Below are 14,482 nucleotides of genomic sequence, written 5' to 3'. Positions count from 1 at the left end.
ATCTTAACTTTTAATATAAAAAATAATTAACATAATAGTTTTGAACTGTGTCACAGAAGACAAATTATGGCATAGACTTTTTATGCTAAAAATTTTACATTTGTAATTTAGATTTGGGATCAAATATATAAATTGAATGCCTTTTGTAAAAATGCCCTGGGTTTGAACTTAACAAGAAAGTAAGATAAACATTCCTGTACATAAATGGAAAAGAGGTGGGAAATCCAGGCCAATAAAAATACTAGCATACACTTTAAAAATCCCATTGGGGAAAAGAATGGAAACTTATCTCGACTTATAAAAATATATAAACAAGAGATAAACCAGCAGGCATTTATGATTATACTTTATATTTTGTACAGGGTTTCAATGTTACAATTACAACTATAGAGAATTAGGCAAGAAAGATGCAATATCATTTTATGGATTAAGAAATATGAATCAGTTTAAGCAACTGTCAAAGCTTCACACTTCTTTTTAGTTTTCTCCTTTCCTTCTTTTTGTGTACGAGCCACTGTGTTATCTTATTTTTTAATGATGAAGAAAATACACAGAATTGATGTCATCACAGAGGTGTAATAGATGTTAAATGGATTGCAAATTGTGAAAAGATAATCAAGAAAAACGATGACAAGTGACTATGGTAGAAGAATAGTTTTCACTGGGGGATAATGGATAGTTTAATGAGAAATGGAACTGAGCCTTGAAAACTGCCTAGGTAAGCAAGGGGAAAAGGTCAGAGTGAGGTTTTCCAAGCAATCTGAATAGAATCTGTAAAATTCCAGAGTTAAAAAGAGCTTGGTGACTCAAGAAATTTAAGCGAGGCTAGAAGACAGAGGCTGAAACTCAAGAATATTCTGGAGAGGTAAATCATGGTCAGATCACATCATTTTGTGTGCCAGTAAGAAGGTAATGAAAAGTGAAGTCAAAAAAAAAGCAAAACAAGATAAAAATATAGACTTTGATTTCCAGTCTTTTACTTCACTATTTGTCTATTATGACTTCGATAAAAATAAAAGCACGTTTCTACCTAGATCAAGGTCCATTTATATTATTTATCAGAGCCTGCAATTCAATTCACTTTGAATAGAGAATATGATACTGAACTTCAAAAGAGCCAAATATTAGCATGTAGTACTTAAAACAAATGCCAAGAGTCAGAAGAGCATTTAAATTTAATTGCCTTGTCATATATCTGAAATTAGCTTGTCTCTTGTAATTTACCAGAAGAGACATTTTAAACATTTTAATAATACATAAAATTAGTAAATATTTTTGTGTCTTGAGTGGCATTGCTTTCATATTTTGAAATATAATTAGGATGGTGTTCAGTAATATCATTATCTAAACAAGGATATAACAGAAAATCTTATGTGTAGACATTACAGTAGTTGATATTATATTAAGCTAAAAATTGCTTTTATATCTTTTTAAATTAGGAAATCCTTTTTTTCCCCTCAATTAGAGAAACTTTAAATCTAGAATTACTTCAAAGCATTAGAAAAGTACATATGATAACTATCCATTACCCACAACCTAGAAGTTAAAAATATGAATATTTTCCCCTGTGTGTTTCAGCTACGTTCAGGCGCTCAGTTGTGTCCAACTCTTTGTGACCACATGGACTACAGCCTCCCAGGCTCATCTGTCCATGAGATTTTCCAGGCCAGTCCGTATGTACCCCTAAAAGCTAATGATTATTATTGGTAGTTAAAGAGAGCAAGTTTTTTTTTTTTTTTATCCCAAGCATAAGATCAGCTATTACTTATTCTAGGAACTCTAGAATAGTTTAAAACTAGAAAATCAGACAATTAAAAAAAAAAAAGTATAGATGAATGTCCCATCCACCCCTCCCAAAACTGATAAGTTAAATATCTGAAATGGGATCAAAGTGGTGGAACAGGACATGGAGCTCATCACAAACTCATCAAAAATATATCTACATGCAGAACAATTCTCACAAGAAAACTAATGGGAAACCAGGAGAAGATCTCTTATACAACCAAAACTGTAAGAAGGACCTCCACATATTCAGATAGAGTGGGGAAAAAAAGGCATCATGTCAGGACCTGCTCCCCTTGGAGAGATCTGGAAGAAAGAGAAGGGCCACACTTGTGGCTCTCACCTTGGAGAGAAAGCAGATTGATTCACTCTGTGCATCTCAGTCCTGGGGTCCTGCACGGAGGATACAAGCCCCCTTGCCTGCTGGAAAATCTGCTAAGACAGATAGGCTGTGGAAACCTTGACTCTACTGGTGAGGAGCATTGACTTGCTAACAGTTAGAGCAGAGAGAGGTTTGCAATGGTGGCTGCCACTTTGCTGCACTTCCCAGTCTGAAGGGGTGAATGCCGCAGCTCCACTTAACAGCCTGGTGCAAGAATAAGGCAACGATTCAATCTAGACAGACCAGGGCAGCTGGGCTGTGATCTGGGTAGAGCTGAGATGATCACTGTCAATGCATGCACCAGCTAGTGCCATAGGAACACACGGTGGCCAATTGCTAAATCTGGGCAGAGAGGCTCTGGGCAGGAATATTCAGTGACTGGTTTTCCAGCAAGAATACATGAGCTCTGCTCCCTCCACACCACAGCTTAGCACTAGATCTGGAGTAGACAGGTCCCAGAAGAAGTCTACCACAGAGGCAGCCCAGATCCTAGGCAGCAGCACAGCTAACTCATTTCCTGCAGTTACAATTCCCCAACCCCAGCCCCACAATCACCCCAATAGCAAAACCAGGTAAAGATACCACAAAAAGAAAGTTACAGGCAAATATCACTGATGAACATAGACACAAAAAATGCTCAATAAAAAAATCATAAGAGAATACTATGAATAGTTGTGAAAGTGTTAAGTCAATCAGTCATGTCTGACTGCAGCTCCATGGACTATAGCCCACCAGGTTCCCCTGTCTATGGAATTCTCCAGGCAAGAATACTGGAGTGGGTTGTCACTTCCTTCTCCAGTTTGAACAGTTTTATGCTAACAAATTGTACAAATGGAAAAGTTTTTGAAACATATAGCTTGTCAAAACTGAGTCAAGAAGAAAGAGTTAACTTGAACAGAACATCACTAGAAGTAGAATAGAATCTGTAAAAACAAACAAACAAACAAAAAACCTCTCTCCAAACAAGCGTTCAGAATTGGACAGCCTCATTGAGAAATCCTACCAAATTGTACAATAAAGAATTTATCCTTCTCAAACTGTTCCAAAAAGTTGAAGAGGAGTAAACACTTCCAAATTTATTCTATGAAGCCACCATCACCCTGACACCAAAACCAGACAAAGATACTACAAAAAAAGAAAATTGCAGACCACTTTCTCTGAGGAATGTGGATGCAAATATAGTCAACAAAACATCAAATAAAATCCAACAAGAGCCCAAGTTAAGTAATATACTTCTGAAAGAATAAGAGGCAGGCTAGGACATGAGCGACGAAGCAGATTTGGGGAGGGGAAGACACTAGGAGAGGAGGAGGATGCTTTGAGCCTTGTCTTGCTGAAATTAGTACACGTCATATCAGTGTATTTAAATTTCTAAAATTTCTATTTGTGTATTCATAGTTTTTTTTATGTTTTACATCTTTACGTAAATGATAACGGCATTTGTTTTGTTCACTTCACCTGAAATTTATCAGTGTTTTTACATGTAAGATCTATTTCACTCACTTGTTTCTTGTATCAGATTATATGAATATATCACAATTTATTTTTCTTATCTATGGATATTTAGATTTTTCCTGATTTACATAATAACAAGCAGGAATGTGCTGAATGTCTTTCATATGCTTCTTTATACATGTAGCATAAGATTCTTTAGGGTAAAAGTCTAGATACTGAGTTGTTGGCTGACAGGTTTTAAATACCTTTAATGATAATACTAATTGGCCTAAGTTTTGATACTACTTCACCCGAATTTTTAAAAATATTTATTTATTTATTTGGGTGTATTGGGTCTAAAACTAATAGAGCTTTGCCATGAAAATGCACTGGTCATAACAAACATCCTCTTCCAACAACACAAGAGAAGACTCTATACACGGACATCACCAGATGGTCAACACCGAAATCAGATTGATTATATTCTTTGCAGCCAAAGATGGAGAAGCTCTATACAGTCAGCAAAAACAAGACCAGGAGCTGACTGTGGCTCAGACCATGAACTCCTTATTGCCAAATTCAGACTTAAATTGAAGAAAGTAGAGAAAACAACAAGACCATTCAGGTATGACCTAAATCAAATCCCTTATGATTATACGGTGGAAGTGAAAAATAGATTTAAGGGCCTAGATCTAATAGATAGAGTACCTGATGAACTATGGAATGAGGTTCATGACATTGTACAGGAGACAGGGATCAAGACCATCCCCATGGAAAAGAAATGCAAAAAAGCAAAATGGCTGTCTGGAGAGGCCTTACAAATAGCTGTGAAAGGAAGAGAAGCGAAAAGCAAGGAGAAAGGGAAGATATAAACATCTGAATGCAGAATTCCAAAGAATAGCAAGAAGAGATAAGAAAGCCTTCTTCAGTGATCAATGCAAAGAAATAGAGGAAAACAACAGAATGGAAAAGACTAGGGATCTCTTCAAGAAAATCAGAGATACCAAAGGAACATTTCATGCAAAGATGGGCTCCATAAAGGACAGAAATGGTATGGACCTAACAGGAGCAGAAGATATTAAGAAGAGGTGGCAAGAATACACAGAAGAACTGTACAAAAAAGATCTTCACGACCCAGATAATCACGATGATGTGATCACTCACCTAGAGCCAGACATCCTGGAATGTGAAGTCAAGTGGGCCTTAGAAAGCATCACTACGAACAAAGCCAGTGGAGGTGATAGAATTCCAGTTGAGCTATTCCAAATCCTGAAAGATGATGCTGTGAAAGTGCTGCACTCAATATGCCAGCAAATTTGGAAAACTCAGCAGTGGCCACAGGACTGGAAAAGGTCAGTTTTCATTCTAATCCCAAAGAAAGGCAATGCCAAAGAATGCTCAAACTACCTCACAATTGCATTCATCTCACACGCTAGTAAAGTAATGCTCAAAATTCTCCAAGCCAGGCTTCAGCAATATGTGAACTGTGAACTTCCTGATGTTCAAGCTGGTTTTAGAAAGGGCAGAGGAACCAGAGATCAAATTGCCAACATCTGCTGGATCATGGAAAAAGCAAGAGAGTTCCAGAAAAACATCTATTTCTGCTTTATTGACTATGCCAAAGCCTTTGACTGTGTGGATCACAATAAACTGTGGAAAATTCTGAAAGAGATGGGAATACCAGACCACCTGATCTCTTGAGAAACCTGTATGCAGGTCAGGAAGCAACAGTTAGAACTGGACATGGAACAAAAGACTGATTCCAAATAGGAAAAGGAGTACGTCAAGGCTGTATACTGTCACCCTGCTTATTTAACTTATATGCAGAGTACATCATGAGAAACGCTGGGCTGGAAGAAACACAAGCTGGAATCAAGATTGCCGGGAGAAATATCAATAACCTCAAATATGCAGATGACACCACCCTTATGGCAGAAAGTGAAGAGGAACTCAAAAGCCTCTTGATGAAAGTGAAAAAGTTGGCTTAAAGCTCAACATTCAGAAAACGAAGATCATGGCATCCGGCCCCATCACTTCATGGGAAATAGATGGAGAAACAGTGGAAACAGTATCAGACTTTATTTTTCTGGGCTCCAAAATCACTGCAGATAGTACTGCAGCCATGAAATTAAAAGATGCTTACTCCTTGGAAGGAAAGTTATGACCAACCTAGATAGCATATTCAAAAGCAGAGACATTACTTTGCCAACAAAGGTTCCTCTAGTCAAGGCTATGGTTTTTCCTGTGGTCCTGTATGGATGTGAGAGTTGGACTGGGAAGAAGGCTGAGCGCCGGAGAATTGATGCTTTTGAACTGTGGTGTTGGAGAAGACTCTTGAGAGTCCCTTGGACTGCAAGGAGATCCAACCAGTCCATTCTGAAGATCAGCCCTGGGATTTCTTTGGAAGGAATGATGCTAAAGTTGAAACTCCAGTACTTTTGCCACCTCATGCCAAGAGTTGACTCATTGGAAAAGACTCTGATGCTGGGAGGGATTGGGGGCAAGAGGAGAAGGGGACGACAGAGGATGAGATGGCTGGATGGCATCACTGACTTGATGGATGTGAGTCTGAGTGAACTCTGGGAGTTGGTGATGGACAGGGAGGCCTTGTGTGCTGCGATTCATGGGGTCTCAAAGAGTCGGACACGACTGAGCGCCTGATCTGATCTAGGTCTAAGTTGTGCCATGTGGGACCTTCGTCATCTTCACTGCAGCATGTGGGACCTAGTTCCTTGCTGTGCTATGCTTAGTTGGTCAGTGGTGTCAGACTCCTAGTGACCCCATGGACTCCTGGCCGCAAGGCTCCTCTGCCCATATGGATTGTCCATGCAAGAATACCGGAGTGGGTTGCCATGCCCTCCTCACAGAATAAATCTGGGCCCCCTGCATTGGGAGTGCGGAGTCTTAGACACTGGACCACCAGGGAAGTCTAATTCATTCTAATAAGAGCAATGGTGAACACTTTTATTTCCCCCAGATTTTTACCAGCACTTAAAATTAGCAGCTATCTCCCCATTTTAAATATTACTTTATGATCTTCAATAATCTTTTTAAAATACCTCTACTTGAGAACATTTATTCCTAAATACCACATCATTTTGTTGCCATTCTAAATATTATTACATTTCCTATTTGGCTATTGCTGGTGTACAGAAATGCTACTGGTTTCCATAAGCTGATTTTTAGAGTCTTCAACCCACTGAAACTCTTCTGGGTTCAATATTCGTTGACTAAAGTACATATGCCACTGAGGAGCTTTTTCAGTAAAGTTGAACTGCTGGTGGTGAACATTCACAATAAACTGATATTTGTCTCTGGTTTTAATATTTTTCCTTGACTGGTGGGCAGGGATTCTACTATAAACCCTGGTGGTGGACTTTTTTTTTATCTTCTTCAAACTGAGCATATATAATCTTCTTTAATTCTTTATAATAATTTACTCCATTATTTCTTGAATACTGTTTCTCCCCAGTTTCATCTAATATCTTCTTTGGCCACTTCTGCTAAACTTATGTTGAATATTATTATTCTACCAAGCATGCCACTTGGCATCTCATGTTTTTATTTACCCTCCCTATGACAATGTATAAGTATTTTACTCCATTTTGTATTTTTGATCCTCTATCCAACAGTTTCTAAACTCTTTTTCAACCCATTCACTGAATTTTAAATTTCAGTGACTATATCTGATTTTTTTGTTCATTTCTAGAAATAAATTACATTAACTTTTCTCCAAACCTGCTTGTTCTTCTAATATAGTACTCTATTTTTTCATTTTTCCCCCTATTTTTCTTTCTTTGTGCTTTTATCTTCTCATATTTTTATGACTATTCATTTTCTACATATTTTATTTCTGTGATTTACATTATTAAAATTTTTAAATATTTTTGTGTGTACAATTTTTTCAGGTTATCTGATTCTTTCTTGTTTTTAGTTTATGAATATTCTGACTTTTCTGACTTCCAATTTCCTCTTGCAGTTATTTTCCTATTGCGCAGCATACTACTTTATGGTGAGTTCACTGTCAGTTAAGGCTATACTTTCTCTCTGTGGAAATACCATTTGCTTGACATGTTGAAGAATTCTAGCACATAAAGGGAGATTAAAACTGACCCCATTCCCATGTGGCACACAGATTTGGGGTTTTGACAGTGCACTAATTTTTACCTACCTAGAGCCCCAAAAGAAAGAGAATGTTTTCTGGTTGACATGCCTAGCCTCTGGGTGTAATTTTCTAGTGCCTGCTTGTTGACTGCTAGGGAGCATTTCTAGAGTCCAAGTTTAAATGAATTCAGTTCCTGTTTCCCTCAGTGGCTCCAAATCTTAGTGTCAAGGTTTAGAGAAGCCATTAAAACTCTGAACTTGAACCCCTATCTCAGCATTAAGACCAGCCTCCTATCTCCAATGCCATGACCTTAGTTGCATAGTTTTGTTTGAGTTATGGGCTTCTTTGCTGGCTCAGATGGTAAAGAATCTGCCTGAAATGCAAGAGACCTGGGAGCAATGGCTGGATAAGGAAGATCCCCTGGATAAGGAAATGGCTACCCACTTCAGTGTTCTTGCCTGGAGAACTCCCCACGGACAGAGGAGTCTAGCTGCTATAGTCACAAAGAGTCAAACACCGCTGAGTGACTAGCGCTTTCTCTTCACTCCACGTGCTTAAGTGAAGGAAGTGGCAATCTGCTCCAGTATTTGCCATGGGAAATCCCACTGACAGAGGAGGCTGATGGTCTACAGTCCATGGGGTCACAAAGAATCAGTCACAACTTAGCGACTAAACAGCACCATGCTTAACTCAGATTTCCTTCTTTGGTCTGATATCTAGGAAATTCCCTTTCCTGAATCTACATGACTGCAAATTTCTTTGCTCCATTTTATCCAGAATACCTGTATGCAAAATGGAAGATATGGGAATAAGGTGTCCACTTTTCTCAGTACTGCATTTAAATAGAAAGTTAGTCATTCACAATTTACACTAGAAATAAATTTAGGCCCAAGACTTTACAACAAGGTGATTTCTTAAAATGTTCACAAACTTATTGTATTTTTTTAATGAAAATTTTGGAAAACTAATATATATTACAGAAAAAAAGAATAAATGTGCAAATGTTTACTGGTTAATACACATTTGGGAGATGAATGCTTTTATAGATAGCATCTTATTTGAATTTAAGTCTCTACTTAGCTTCTAAATAACATTTCATGCGTTAAACAGCATTCTGGTCCATGTTGTTTTGAGTAATCAGCTGACAATCCTATGTCAAATGATGTTTTTGTGAAACATGCATAAAATTCAACACTTCTAAAATTATTTAGATATCTAATGAAATTTGCTCTCTGTACACTTTTATCCTATAAAGCATTCTAGTTTAGAAGAGCTTATAGTCATCTATTTAAAATATCACATAGTTGAAGGGAACTCTTTTAATAATGCTACTACTTACTTAATTTTTCATTCTATTTTATGATTTCTTAATGACTGTTTATTGTTGTATTCTAACTGTCTATGTAGAGCTTCAAGTGTCTTTGTAAGAGGCATTTTTCTTATTAGGATTGGAATCATTCTCTGAGGCAGGCAGAGACCAGCCAGTGGCTTGAGCAATTCTCCCTTGGAGCTCTGCTAATGACGACAACTCTCCTGTTCTAGCCTTTCTGATATATTTATCAAAGAAGATGAATGGGGCCTGCCTCCTTCATTCATTTGTTACTCTTTCTTTGCAAATACCAGGCATCTTCCCTCTATGAATAGTATGTGTATGACAACATTCCTTTTTTTTCCAGTTTTATTTCCTATACTCCAAAGACTCAGAAGGTTTCTCTTTCACTTTAAGTTCAGCTGTGCCTGTCCTTTATTTGAGCAAGTGATAAAGCTAAGAGATTTCCGTGGAGTTTTGGGAAAGGAATAAAGCACATACAGGAAATATATTTTGTAAATATTAGAGATGCTTCTAGGATTACTCCAAAAGATATACACCACAAGAGAGGTGGTGTCCATTAGCAAGTTATCACTCACAGACCACTCTGGTATTGATCTACAAGTAAGTCTTCATCTCAGATATTATTTGACTAAAAGGTACTAGATGTAGTTAATTTACTATTTTTCAACACATGGCAACTCTTTACCATGGACTGCAGACTTTCTTCATGTTTATGTAGACAGGAGTTTTATTGTTTCAGTGTTCCAAGATAGGTATCTAAATAGCCCTGGATATAACACATATTTAATTCTATAACTATTACAATATTTAGCTTCTTGTCCCAACAAATGTATTCTCAACATGGATACTAATGTTTACTTATTTTATGGTTTAATGTTTGTATACATATGCACACTTAACAACTATAAGTATATAATTTATAGTTGTCTAGATAAGACTGCTTCACTAAAAGCTCAGATGGTAAAGTATCCGCCTGCAATGCAAGAGACCTGGGTTCAATCCCTGGGTTGGGGAGATTCCCGTGGAGCCTGGAGGAAGGCATGGCAACCCACTCCAGTATTCTTGTCTGGAGAATCCCCATGGACAAAGGAGCCTGGAGGGCTACAGTCCATGGGGTTACAAAGAGTCAGACACAAGTGAAAAAGCAGCAGTGGCAGATAAGACTAATGAATTAATAAAGGAAATATTCTTAATAAAGTTTCATCTATGCTTTTTCTTTAAAAAAGTAACATTTATTTTTATATTTGTGTGGGATTCTAACTTTTTCAATTCAGTGTTTATTCTCTCAGCTAATATAGCTAACATTGTCTGATCTGAATGTTTGGAACTGATTACTGTAAAGTAAACCAGTTTTATGGAGAAGGAAATGGTAACCCACTCCAGTATTCTTGCCTGGAGAATCCCGTGGAGAGGAAAGCCTGGTGGGCTGCTGTCCATGGGGTCACACAGAGTCAGGTACAACTGAAGCAATGCATGCATGCATGCAAACCAGTTTTATAATTTCAAATTTGTACTTGCTTCTATGTTTCCTCCTTCTGTAAGCTGCAGGTACAGTGTGTCCCTTGGTGATAGCATGATGTCCTATTATCTCAGTGTGTACAATAAATAAGGCTGCATTTCTGAAAGTACTCTTGGGAGGAATTACTGAGCATGTAATCAATTCCACTGGGGTTTCTCAAATTTTTTTGTAATTAAATAGAAGATTTTGAACATGGTATTTTCAGACCTATCTGGGTTCAAACTTCAGAAGATTATTGAAAAATCTAGAATGAAACCTTTGAGAGAATTCTTTTCAGAATTAGATAAGATATGGAGCTAAAGTAGATTTGACTGTACAGTAGTTTTAAATAGTTGCTAGCTTTAGAGTTGTATATTTGAAAATTAACAAACTAGATAGGTAAGGGGACGAATGTGTTTCTGTTATAACACATTCTTAAGATGACCTCTGTATTTGTAAGTTTTTAGACAAAAGGCATGTGTCTTGCTGAACCAAACCTGATTCTAAAGACACTTACAGGAGTGCTACCATAGAATAGAGACTGGATATTTACCGAAGCTCCAATTGCTTGATGTGCACAAACATAAGAGAGAAACTAAGGAAAATAACCTTTGCTGTAAACAATGGGGCATTATTTGAGTAAACAAGGTACCTTGCAGTTACAGGGTCCAAAACAAGGGTCCTCATTTGTGCTCCCTGCACCACTGCAGTTACAAGGTTTGCAGTCTGGGTAGCCAATGTAACCTCTGGCACAGCGATCACAGCTCACCCCTCTGAAGCCAGGTTTACAATGACAGGATCCAGGTGCCAGACCTAATAAAAGACGAAACACATATCAGTATCTTCAAATTAACTCATAAACCTTCTGAGACTATCACAAGATGGAAAAGTGGTTTGGGGGTAAAAATATACTACTTTAAAATAAAAACCTAATAACAATCATCTAAGTAAAACAAAGAAAAAGACTAAGGGTATTCAAACTAAATGTCCATCAACAAATGAATGGATAAAGAAGATATGGCATATATATACTATGGAATAATACTCAGCCATAACAAAGAATGAAATAATGCCATTTGCAGCAACATGGATGGATCTAGGGATTAACATACTAAGTAAAGTAATAAGTCAGAAAGAGACAGGTACCATATAGTATCACCTACAGGTAGCTTCTAAAATGTGACACAGATGAACTTAGCTACCAAGCAGAAACAGACTCACAGACACAGAGAAAGGATCTGTGATTGCCAAAGACGAGAGGATTGTGGGAAGGATGAATTAGCAGATGCAAACTATTTATATAGAGAATGGATAAACAACAGGTCCTATTGTACAGCACAGAGAGCTATATTCAATGGGATGTAGAAAAACTGAAGCCAAACTTTTAGGCTTAAATACTTCCATTATTAAAAAATGTAAACAAATTAAAACTTAATTCATGTAATTATAAAAAATGTAAAACAAAATGAATACCATAGGAAGCAAGGGATACTTGAAACATAAACAAAAAGAAATGAAAAGGAAGCAAATAAAAAGGAAACTTAGCAAGGCTAATTAAGGATATCAAAGGAAAACAGATGATGAAAGAATTCCCACAAAATATTTCAGTACTGGTTAATTTTTACAGTATTCTCAATGTTTGAAACTCATATTTAACATATAAAAAAACAGACAGGAATGTAATTCAGTTTATGAAGCTCATGAATACATGACATCAAAATCTAATAGAGATAACCCAAAACAAACATGGCCGACTCTTTTGCAACCCCATGAACTATAGCTCCTCTATCCATGGAATTTCCCAGGAGTTAATGCAACTGATGACTTGAAGTTGAAGCAGATGCTCATTTACCATTCCAGAAATCCCAGGGCCCTCTACTAAATCAATTCTGCCTGGTTGATAGTACATCTCTTTAAAACACAGTTTACTGAACATTTTAAGCCCAGTGTTGAGATCTACTGCTCAGAAAAAAACAAAAAAGTTTCAAAATATTACTGAACATTTTGATGATGAAACTGGTCATCCAAGAGCTCCGATGGAGATGTCCAGTGAGATTCACATTGTTTCCAAGCCTGTTAACTAATCTATTCTGCAGCCCATGGATCAAGAAGTAATTCTGATTTTCAAGTCCTATTATTAATTTATATCTAAGGCTACAGCTGCCTTAGATAGTGATTCCATTGATGGATCTGGGCAAAGTCAATTAAAAACCTTCTAGAAAGGAGTCGCCATTCTAAATGCAATTAAGAACATTACAGGTTAATGGTGTTAAGTAAAAGGAGTCCAGAATGGCGGTGGCTAAAAAGCAAGGGAAAAGCCCGCAAAATTAGAACAAAGGAAGGTCGGAGGACTGGAGTGAGGACCTCAGGTAAAACAAACAGCACTCCTGGCTAGCCCAATTTACATAGGGCAGGCCCAGGGGGAGGAGAAAAAACATAAAAAGAGGAGCCAAAATTCAGCTGGTGGGGCTTCTCTTCTCTTCGTGTCTTTTGGGTTGGCATGCCCTCACACCTTGAGGATATATTTTCCTTTACTTTCTGAATAAAACTGAGCTGTAACATGGAGCTGTAACAGCGGTCCATCCGAGAGCTGTAACACTGGTCTGTCCGTCGCTTCAAAAAATTTTTGTTTCAATGAGACAGAACCGAGGAAATCACAAACTCCTCTGACATCTGTGGTGCTGTTTCTTGGATTTAACTGGCCGAAACAACCTTGGCTTGCCACCCCTACCCCCAAACCTGCAAGGAGGCGACCAAGCACAGCAGGGGCCCAACTCGGGGAAAGCTCCTGTGGTGGAAGCTGAATGAGAAGACAACCCAGTGCAGGGGAAGTGACAAGAAGCCTGGCATGCTGGAAACCAGGACAGTGAAAAACAAACTCAGCAGAAAGCTCACACAGCTCAGTCTGATTCCAGAAGACCTCTGGTTAAGGAAGGAGGGCCTCGCTCCTATGGCTGGAAGGACATACGCCTAACAAAATCTTAATTCCTTTACAATCTCTTGTTTCCTTGAACCCCACAAGAACAGGCGAGCAGCAGTGGGTGCAACTGAGGGACTCTGGAGAGGCTACTCCCCAGTATGTCCTGAAGGCTTCACTAACCTCTGCGCTTTAGTAGCTGTTACTCAAGCGGGTGGGGAGGTTCTTCTGTCCTTAATTTTATTTGTGCCAGGATCAGGCCAGTGAAAACTGTGAGCACACGTCAGGTATTTAGCAGGTTTTCTGGCAGGTTATGAAGGGGATTCCTTGGCATGTTTTTCCCACTGCTTTTTCCTCCCATCCTCAGCTCCTCTCTCCCAGGACTTGAGCCCGGCCAAATCCCATGGTGCCTGGCTTCAGGACTTAATGAAGCTCAGGCTTTGATCTCTCATTGCAAAAAATTCAGTTAGAGACACAGGGATAGGTAAGAAGTGGATTTGTTAGGATTCAGAGAGAAGCACACTCCAAGGGGAGTGTAGTGGCCATAGAATGTGGTGTGGCTAAAGCTGGGTGAATTCACATGCTAATAAATGGGAGGATCATTCCAACAATTAGGGAACCACTCACTCCTCTGTCTTTTGACAGTGCCTTGGAACTGTCCTGGCACCTCTGGGTGTGTCATTCAGCTTGCAGATTGGGGATCAGGGTTTAGTTGAATTTGACTTGGCATCTTGGACTCCTTTGATTTTAATCAGTTTATATATGCCCTTGGGCTATGTCATTTCTTTCAAAAGTTGTGCCCTGCTCCCTTCCCTCCTGTTTCATGCTCTTTTCCTGAGCCCCGTCTGGGCCCACAATGTTGCCTCTACAATCTTCTGGAGGGACAACCAGAAAATAGCTGGCCCTTGAGAGGGAAATATTGTATAATATCCAATCCCTCTAGATATTCAGGCCTTCATCAAATCTCCACTCCACTTTTATGGAACATCTGGTCTGATCAATTTGTTCTTAAGCCACTTACTAATTACCAG

The 14,482-nt window shown here is 38.4% G+C and overlaps 1 protein-coding gene across 1 annotated transcript in view; it reads right to left on the bottom strand.

Moving 5' to 3' along the window:
- LAMA2 (laminin subunit alpha 2) overlaps positions 1-14,482 on the bottom strand; it is a 706,382-nt gene that overhangs the window by 392,199 nt on the left and 299,701 nt on the right. Inside the window, exon 10 of the mRNA XM_061427935.1 lies at positions 11,187-11,347. Coding sequence (XP_061283919.1) covers positions 11,187-11,347 — 161 coding nt within the window. The remainder of the gene's footprint in view (positions 1-11,186; positions 11,348-14,482) is intronic.

The sequence above is a fragment of the Bos javanicus genome, chromosome 9 (assembly GCF_032452875.1).
Source record: "Bos javanicus breed banteng chromosome 9, ARS-OSU_banteng_1.0, whole genome shotgun sequence".
NCBI classification, from domain to species: domain Eukaryota; kingdom Metazoa; phylum Chordata; class Mammalia; order Artiodactyla; family Bovidae; genus Bos; species Bos javanicus.
The sequence above is the reverse complement of the archived record's forward strand: the minus strand, read 5'-3'. Positions and strand labels throughout refer to the sequence as shown.